At 44.3% G+C, this 10,049-nt stretch overlaps 1 protein-coding gene across 1 annotated transcript in view; it reads left to right on the top strand.

The window, feature by feature from the left end:
• The first annotated feature begins 7,975 nt into the window (after positions 1 to 7,975).
• DISC1 (DISC1 scaffold protein) overlaps positions 7,976 to 10,049 on the top strand; it is a 22,445-nt gene continuing 20,371 nt past the window's right edge. Inside the window, exon 1 of the mRNA XM_027897725.1 lies at positions 7,976 to 8,048. Within this exon, the coding sequence (XP_027753526.1) occupies positions 7,976 to 8,048 (73 nt within the window). The remainder of the gene's footprint in view (positions 8,049 to 10,049) is intronic.

A 10,049-nucleotide genomic window follows, 5' to 3' on the forward strand; every position in this document is an offset into this window, starting at 1 on the left:
AAATGCTCTCTGAGGCTGGGTACACAGCAGCTCTGAGAACCCCCACACAGCCCAGGGCAGTCCCTTCTCAGCGCCCACCACTCCTTCAGGCACAGCAGCCAAGGTGACTGGCTGTGGGCAAGTCACAGCATCATTGCTCAGCCAGCATTTTCACCTGTGTCACATCACCAGCACATCAGCTGACAGCACTGACTGCAGTCAGGCAGGGAGTGATAGGAGTGTAGGAAAGTCAGCAAGAGCAGCCGTGTCCCGGTGCTGCAGGACGGGATAAGTTATTGCCACAGCTCTGTGAGGGTGAGAGGTGTTTTTGAGGGATTCTGTGCCAGTCACTGTGACTGCCAAGACACCAGGTCTTCCCTTCTCAATCCACATAGGACAATGGATGTATACAATCAACATCTTATGGGTGTAAGATGACATGTTAAAGGAGTAAGGTCTATTTAAATGAATGCTACAGCCAAATAAAGACAAGTTCAAACCCAGATACACGTGCTGTGAGAAAAAACTACCATGATAATGACAGTTCAATAAAAACTAATGCCATATCCAGATGTACCAAAATGAATGTGGGAATGTTTGTTTACTCAGTGACTGTAATGCAATGTTTAAATCCTAGTTTGTGTCAAGCAGTACATACTGAAGTGTGAGAAAAGAAAAAAGAGGAAACTTGGAATTTTGGGGGGATTATTTCAGTTAAAAGTACAGTTGATGAGAAATATGTGCTTATTCTGCTTTTCAAACCACCAGTGTTCCTGCTTCTGTTTCTCACAGTTTTGTTCTTAGTTGATCTACTGACTTTGAATTATGGCTGGTTCACTCTACAATGACTGCAATCCATTTTTAAAGCCTGGAGAACAGCAATATGAATCCTCAGCTAGTGATCAGGTGTCTCTGGGGAATCTAATTCTTTTCTTGGAGTTATTTAAGTTTATGGGAAGTCATTCAGTCAAAATAAACATCGAAAGGCTTAACTTTTTTGAACTGTATGTCCCCTGGATTAGGATTCCAAACATTTGGAGTTATCCATAATATATGATTCTTAAGCCCATAAATATTTTGAATTGAGTGATAATGAGCTATCAGCTTTATTCTTGTTCTGAAGTCTACCCTGACACCAGTTGAGTCACTATCTTTGGAACAGGATCAGAAAACTATGCCAGTAAAGTCAAACAGCTGGTCTGTTATAGTTGTAGATGAACAATAAAAAAGGTGATTCTGGAAAGTGAAATGTATTCACTTATAACAACAGTTATAATAAAGTCTCACCTTTTTCTTTTAGATTTACATAAGTTTGTTTTAAAAGGTTTAATTTCTTTTTTTAAAAAAATCCTGTCTTAGCTGAAGTTTTGTGGCTGAATAACTGAATCTGGGACTTTTATCTTCTGCATTACACACTCTAATTTATTTTATTTACCTATCTATTATGAATATTAACCTTATGTTAACCACATCACAAAGCATATTCCACAAATATTTTAAGGACCCACACAGTTAACTAAAGCATAAACTTAAAACATCTCAGTTTGGATAGGGTATGATAGTATATCTAACCTAAGCACTGATTAAAGCTGTGCAAAAAAAATTTTGCTTCAGTTCTTTGGATGGATTAAATATATATATATATATTTAAAAGTTCTTTGCAGATTAACCTATAATGCCCTTGCTTTTACTATTTTTTTGGGTTTGGGTTTGGTTTTTTTGCTTGTTTGTTTGTTTGTTTGTTTTTAATGGAAAACAATAATTTGGTAATGAACTCTACCACTGAAAGTGAAATGAGTTCTGGTTTTGAACAATTGAAATGAAAATTAAGGAATGTGAAAATGTTATTTTTTTCTGCAAAAGACATTTTTTTCCAATTTGAACCTGAATTTGCAAGGAGAGTTGGCTTCCCTTCAGGGGCATGTTCTGAGGAATACATTATTTACTACTGACACAGAAGAGGTCTCTGGTGTAGCTGTGATGGGGCCAAGAGTGAACAACAAAGATGAATGCAAGAAGAAGAAGAAGAAAAGCAGAGTTTGCAGCTGAGCTATGAGACGAACCAGAGGTTGTAAGGAACAGAGCTACAGGAAATCTGTTCACTATGGCAGCAGGTGCAAGGGGGGAGCTCTCATACACTGATGTCAATTGGAAGCGAAGGTACCACACAAAGAAGCAGTGTGGACAATGAAAAGCTGAGAGGCCAAGACAAGCAGTGAAAAACAGGTCAATTTGGAGCTTGCATGAGGGCTAAGGAAGTCGTTTGAGAAGGAAAGAGGCAGCAGCTCTTCCGTCAGTACAGAGAGAGTTTGTTAAAATTTGGTGCGATTTCTGATGTAATGCTGTAGCTTCACAGTTGCTTTCAACTAGAGAGAAGTTTTCGGTGGAAAAAAAATCAACACATTTAAATCCACATCTGTTCCTAGTTTATCACAGAGCCAGAGAAACTCTCCTGCCTGTAAAAAGCAGGCAGTAGCTTGGGGGAAGGGAAGGAAGGCACAAATGGAGAAGTATGGAGGGAGCAGGCAGGACCATTTCTTTTGGTAGCCATGTCTGTATATGCCATTATAACAAAAACTGGAAATTAAGAACTATTAAAATATTCCAGCTCCCTCTTGACTAACCTAAACTAGAGGATAGCCTTATAGTATCCACTGTTAGGAATGCTTTTCTGTGTCATTTCTTACACCATCCATCTCAATCTAACTACCTAACTACTGCCTAAAAATGCATTAGGGCAAACTAGGCGGGGGGGTAGATTTCTTTGTAAACTCTGGACGTCTCACCATGTCATTTGGATTAGACCTTACATGAAGGGCACAATTCAAACAGCATTAAAACCCAAGAGGACTATTTTCACCTAGGACTATTTGCTTCAGAAGCCTGTATGCTTCCTGCACCTCTTTCTCCAGGTGTGCTTAAAGTCCTCAGTAAAAACTATATGTGCCATCTCCTTCCAGCTCCTTTCCAATGGTCTGACAATTTAACAAGCATGATTGTCCAAAAGCAGGTCCTTTCTGGATAAAGGGACAGATTGGCATGTTCTGTGTATACACACACACATGTGCACATTCATACATACTTCTGGCTGTCTTCCAAGGTAAAGAATTACAGCCTGCTGAGTATTCTAGGAGGTAAGGCAAACTCACTTGAAACAGAGGTGATGAAATTTGGGATAAACTTTAACTTTGGAGTAGATTCAAAGCAAATGCAAAGAACTCACTAGCAGGGCTTTTTTTTTTTTTTTTTTTTTTTTTTTTTCTGAGCACAGATCATGCCGTGCTTCTTTTGATTATTCCTTTAGAAAAGAGGTACTTTTAGGTAGGTTTGGATTGACTAGTATCTCTTGAACCTCTGCTGTTCAACATATAAGTGGCTGAAATGGGTCTGCTGCTCATACTGAGTTATTTGAAGCAGCAAGAACAAGAGCTGGCTGCAAAGAGCTGCAGAAGGACCTTGTGAGGTTGAATGACTGGGCAATCAAAAAACAGATGAAATTCACTGTGTATAAATTGAATCGACACCTACCAGGAAGAAAAATCTTAGCCTCTCATATGAGATCGAAAGCTCTGAGAGAGATCACTGTCACTGAGAAGGAAACCGTGGCATTAGTTACATATCTGAAAACATCAGTAAAGTGTGTGGCAGCACTCAGACAATCAAATGTTGCAGACCATTGGTAAAGGAACACAGAACACAACAGGAAACATGAAGATGGCACTGCAGGAATCCACAGATAACCTGCACCCTTACTTAGCCCTCTCATCCCAAAAAGCAGAAACAGAAAAAAAAAATAGAGAGGGGCAACAAAGATGATCAAAAGTTTGGAGCAGCTTCTGTACGAGGTCAGTCTGATTAGCTTAGCACTGTGGAGTTTGGAAAAGAGATTGCATGATGTGTTAACTCATAGGAAATCACCAGGGGCACAGACACAGTGGGAAAAACCTCAGTTTCTTCAAACACAAAAATCCAGGAGCTCTCAAAGGCAGGGAGCCATAGCCAGGCTCAGAGTATGCATCACGAGCTGGTGCCTTGTGCAGCAGGTAGACCTGGGGAACCCCTCACCCATAGATGCTGTGTGGGCCAAAATCTGAAGTGTGCTCAAGGGGGGGCTGGCCAAGCCCTTGGAGAGTGTGAGAGCCACTGCAAGTTACTGAGTCAACTAATCAAACTGAGCTGAGGAAACCCCTCTGCAGATACTGGTCAGAGGGTGGGAGAGCCCAAAAGGGAAGTGTTGTGTGTGCTGCCTTGTTCCTGCTCTTGCTGAGGCAACTGCCCTGGCTGCTCTAGATGGGCCTTTTGTCTGCACCCATATACTGCCCTTTTACAACCAATTTCCCTCTGACTGATGGGAGCCAGCACTGACATCATCTGAGTCAGATGTACTGCAGCAAGCCTGAAGGAAGAAGGAGAAGGATGTGGGGCTATTTTTGGCATGTGAGGCCCAGATGCTCGCTGTCTTCTCTCACAAGTCAGGAAGGGCACAGACTAGAACAGGAGGTCAACACTCCTTTAGAATGTCCTGTATTTCTTAGTAAAATGGACTGGAACCAGAGAAGACCAGTAAGCTGACAGTTGTTAGATAAACCTGGGCTTTTTTAGTAACTTTTCTGAATGTTGTGAAAACTTCCTTGTGCACAGGATGGTATATTTAACGTACAATTGCATTTCCTGCATCTGAGAAGGCAGGAGCATTCTTGAAGACTAGGATGGATGGAGGTCATCTTTAAAAATGCTGATTTCATTTACATGGTTAATATAATGGATATGATGATCCACAATTGAAGCAGGTACCACTTTAGTAAAGTTAATAAAAGCTGTAGTCAGTGGAAATTCATAAGCTTATATAAAATTTGTAATTAGGAATCTCAATAGAAATAAAACTGTCAATAGAGAAATACTAGGGGTAACAAAAGGTGATGTGTGTGCTAACTAGGGAGGAGTAGATACACAGGAAATGATGGAGGACTAAAATTATATAAAACACAAAACAGGAAAGGGGATTTTAGCAGAAAATGATGTTGTTAGAATAATATGTAAGTTCAAGGTGACAGTCTTGGTACAGTGATCTTAGAAATTGTTTACTGACTTGAAATTATTTACTGTTAACTCTGGTAGACAGCTAATTCCCATGCTTGCTCACTCACCTTCCTCCTCCAGCAGGATGGGAGAGAGAATCAGAAAGGTAAAAGTGAAAAAGGTAAAAGTTACGGGCTGAGGTATAGACAGTTCAATAGGTAAAACAAAACCTGTGTGCACAAGCAGAGCAAAACAAGGAATTCACCACTTCCCATTGGCAGGCAGGTGTTCATTCATCCCCAGGAAAGCAGGGCTCCATCATGCATAGTGGTGACTTTGGAAGACAAATGCCCTAACTTTGAATGTCCTCCCTTCTTTCTCCTTTCCTCCAGCCTTTACTGTTGTACATGACATCACATGGATGGTCATAAGGAATATCTCTTGGGTCACTGGGGTAGCTGTCCCAGCTGTGTCCCCTCCAGCTTCTTTTATATCCCAGCCTCCTTGACAGCAGGGCAGTGCAAGAAGCAGTGTAAGCACTGCTTGGCAGTAACAAAAATATCCTTGTGCTATACACTGGTCACAAACCCAACATGGAGTCCTCAACAAGCTACAATGAAGAAAATTGTCTCTATCCTAGCCAAAATCCATGTATATATATATACATTATAGCACCTTGCAATGAAAATAAAAGGCTTGTGACATCAAGAGATGTGGAGTCATACAAAAGAAATAAAAATACATACACACCATTCACAGAATCACTGAATATTCTGAGTTAGAAGGATCCACATGGATCATGGAGTCCAGCTCCTGGTCCTGCACAGGACAGTCCCAAAAGTCACACCATGTGCCTGAGAGTATTGTCCAAATGCTTCTTGAAGTCTGTCAGGCTTGGTGCTGATCACTTCTGTGGGGAGCCTGTTCCAGTGCCCAACTACCCTCTGGGTGAAGAACCTTTTGCTAATAGCCAATCTAAACCTCCCTGACACAACTTCAGGCCACTCCCTCAGGTCCTGTCACTGGTCATCAGAGAGAAGAGACCTGGTGCCTGTCCCTCCACATCCCCTTGTGAGGAAGTTGTTAAACTGTGATGAGGTCTCCCCTCAGTCTCCTTTACTTCAGGCTGAAAAAACCAAGTGACCTCAGCCACTCCTCATATGGCTTCCCCTCTAGACTTTTCACCATCTTTGTTGCCCTCCTTTGGACACTTTATATAATAGCTTTATATCTTTCTTATATTGTGGTACCCAAAACTGCACACAATATTCAAGGTGAGGCCGTCCCAGGTCAGAGCAGAGCGGGACAATCCCCTCCCTTGACCGGCTGGCAATGCTTTGCCTGATGCTCCCCCAGGACACAGCTGGCCCTCCTGGCTGCTGGGGCACTGCTGACTCATATTCAACTTGCCATGGACCAGGACTCCCTGGTCCCTTTCCCATCACTGCTCTCCAGCCTCTCATTCCCTGATCTGTATTTGCATCTGGGGTTGCTTCATCGCAGGTGCAGAATCCAGCACTTTCCCTTGTTGAACTTCATAGAGTTGGTGATTGCCCAGTCCTCCAATTTGTCTTGGTCTCTCTTCAGGGTCTCCCTGCCTTCAAGGGAGTCAACAGTTTTTCGCAATTTTGTATCATCTGCAAACTTGCTTAGTATCCCTTCAAGTCCTGCATCCAAGTCGTTTATGGCTACTTAAAGCCAATGAATACCATAATAACTGTACGCATGTCTTGTTAAATTCAGCAAGTACCTGAATGCAATGCAGTGCCAGAGTAGGGCTCACTAACAGGCATATGATGGCTCTAAGACACAAGCAATGCCCAGTATGGCTAAATTTGGAAGTAAATCATTTCCCAAGAGTGTGTTTGGCACACACATTTGGTGTAGCCATACCCCTGTGACACTGGGATGTGTGAGAGGGAAGCCGTACACTTCTGTACGTGTAACATAGGTGGTGTCCTGCACCTGGGGCAGAATAACCCCAAGGACCTGTACAGGTTGAGGGCTGACCTATTGGAAAGTAGCTCTGCGGAGCAGGACATGCAGGTCCTGGTGGACAACAAGCTGTTCATGAGCCAGCGATGTGCCCTTGTGGCCGAGACCAATGGAATCCTGGGATGGCCAGCATGTCAAGGGAGGTAATCCTACTCCTTTACCCAGCCCTGGTGAGGCTTCATCTGGAGTGCTGTTTCCAGTTCTGGGCTCCACAGCATAAGAGAGACATGGAGCTCCTGGAGTGGGTCCAGCAGAGGGCTGCAAAGTTCAGTAAGGGACTGGAGTATCTCACCTGTGAGGACAAGCTGAGGGAGTTGGGTCTGTTCAGCCTTGAGAAAAGATGACTGAGAGGGGCATCAATGTATTTGAGGGAGGAATGCCCCCACTAAAGCGGGAATGCCAAGAAGATGGAGCTAGGCTCTTCTCAGTGATGCCAACCAACAGGACAAGAGGCATTTGGTGGAAACTGATGCACAGAAAGTTCCATGTGAATGTGAGGAAGAATTTCTTTACTGTGCGGGTGACTGCACGCTAGAACACATTGCTCAGAAAGGTTCTGGAGTCTCCTTCACTGGAGATATTCAAGAACAATCCGGACACAATCCTGTGCTACGTGCTCTAGGATGGCCCTGCTTGAGCAGGGAAGCTGGACCAGATGACCCTCAGTGGTGCCTTCCAACCTGACGGATTCCGTGATTCCTCTTCTAACTTAACGGCGCTGCCCCGCAGACTTGCGAGAGCAGGGATCGTACAGCCCGCGACCACTGCGCCGGCAGGAACCGGAGGGCCCTTGTCCTCCGGGACGGTGCGTGCGAACAGCCCCGGCCCCAGCCCCGCTCCCGCACCAGCCTCCGCGGCCGGTCCCGCCCGCCGCCCTCTCCTTCCCCAGGGCGGCGGGGCTGCCTGCGGCCCGCCCCTGGCGGGGAGGGGCCGGCGCTAGGGCCGCTTTCCGCCCCGGTGTGGGACGTGGGGGGTGTTCGGGATGTGGCGGCCGCAGCCCCGGGCGGGCGGTACCGACAGGCGGCGCCCCGGCGGGGGGGACGCGGCGGGCTCAGGTGAGCGGGGCGGCCCGAGGGGCCCGCGGTGCTGCGGGGGAGGGCGGGGCGGCCGCCGGCGGGAGCGGGGGGGGGTACGGGGTGTGCCCGACCGAGGAGCTCCGGCGGAGCCCGTGAACGGGCAGGGGGCGACGCGGACCCCTGATGGGGCCGGGACCGGGAGCGGCAGCGCTTCTCCCCGCTGGAGGGGCCGGGCTGCTCGGCTGGAGGTGCCCTCGGGCTGGGAGAGTCGGCGGCCCCGGGGAGTCGTGTTGAATATGGGCGGAATTTAGTAATGTTTCGGTTTGGGATTCTTGTTTGTTTGTTTTTGTTTCTTTGTTTGTTTTTGTTTCTTTGTTTGTTTTTCCTCTCGAATAAAACACGGATCTTTCGAAGTCTGAAAGTTTTAGGATTTTTTTTTTTTTTAAGTTCCCAGTGGTGTTGGCATTTGTTTCACAGTAACTGCAGTCTCTAAGAAACAGTCTTGCATCTTTTAAATAACAGAACTGTTGTTTTTTAACTCAAAACAGTACTCGAATTTCACTTCGGCCAATGAACGCAGTTATAATGATATGTAGATGTTTAATTTGTTTGCTTATTTTTATAATAACCAACTGCAAAGAGGGAAGTAGTGGTGTTCTTAGAAAGGTCACCCACATAGTATCTCCAGTCTTGGCTTAAGGAGGAAAAAGGAAACTGCCATCCCAACGGGGATTCTGTGCATATATACTTATAAATAACTGAATTTTATAAGACTGTGACCTCTAGTGTGGATGAGCTGCTCTCCTCTTCCCTCAGAGCAGCAGCAGTCAGCTATCCTGAGCTAGGACTGCCCTCATTACCTGTACTGATGCTGACAAAAGGCTGGAGCCATGGGGAAATTCTGGAAGAAAACACCTTTCCCAGGACAGTTGGTGAAGAAAGGTGTATTGCTCACTGGGCGCATTTCTGCTGTCCTTTGAGCAAGGAGGATTTCAGTCTTCCTTGCCAACGGTTTAATAGAAAACAGCTCATTCTTGTTTTGGTAATCCAGGCTAATCTTTGTGTACAAGTGCTTGAGTAACTTCTTGTTATACTCTTAAATAGCAATTTAAGAGTCCTGCAGTGCTTTTATAATAAAGGCTTTCAAAAAATAAGCTGCAGAAGGTATATGAGCTAGTGCTGCTGGTAATTCAAAGTAAATGACTTTTCAAAGAAGTGACTGAAGTACACTGGGATCCATTATCTCTGATTTTGTCCTTTTTTATTTGTTCATTTACTTGCTAATTTGCTATTGGCCTTATGGTAACTCTTGAAAATGAGAGAAGTTCTACTTTATTAAACTTTTCTTGGTGTTTAAATACTGATGTCCCTTTAATTATGTTGTACGGGTATTCCCTCATCTCATTGCTGAAGTTAAAATTGTTGTGGTTGATTCAAGGAAGTCATTGACAGTGATTTTCCAGCTGAAGCTACAGTACATTTTTTACCATTGATAGGGCTTTTAGACCCTAATGAAGCTGAAAAGTAAGAGTGTTTAAAGATTTGATTTAAAAGGAAAAAAACCCTGAGTTTAGAGGTTTGTGGTTGCTTAAAACATAGTGATCATGGCAATATGCCACAAAGGAATGTACATGAACCCCCAAATGCTTACACACAGTGTTTTGTACACTTGAGATTAGGACCATGTCCAACTATGTCTTTTTTTCTTCCTAGTGCTTGATACTATCAGAGTTATCAATATCCTCTACAGCTTTTAGAGACTGGACACTGCAAATGGCATGTTCTCATACACGGTATTGATAATTACAGTGCAGCAGCACTTTAAAAAACGGTCACAGGCAGGTATTGTGTTGCCACTGGCTTCCTCCCTCTTTAAATTTAGGTAAACCATCCTTTGTTCCTGTCAGTAAAGTGAAGTCAAAACTTTGGGCCTAAGCTGCTGCTGCTAGTATTGTAGTGGGGCCATGAAAGAAAAGAGGATTTATTAGCACCAGGATAAATTAATTGTGATGAACAGGAGGACAGAAAGCACTGCAAACA

Source organism: Empidonax traillii, unplaced genomic scaffold (genome assembly GCF_003031625.1).
Source record: "Empidonax traillii isolate 1590-97213 ecotype Southwest subspecies unplaced genomic scaffold, ASM303162v1 scaffold556:size416722, whole genome shotgun sequence".
Classification (NCBI taxonomy): domain Eukaryota; kingdom Metazoa; phylum Chordata; class Aves; order Passeriformes; family Tyrannidae; genus Empidonax; species Empidonax traillii.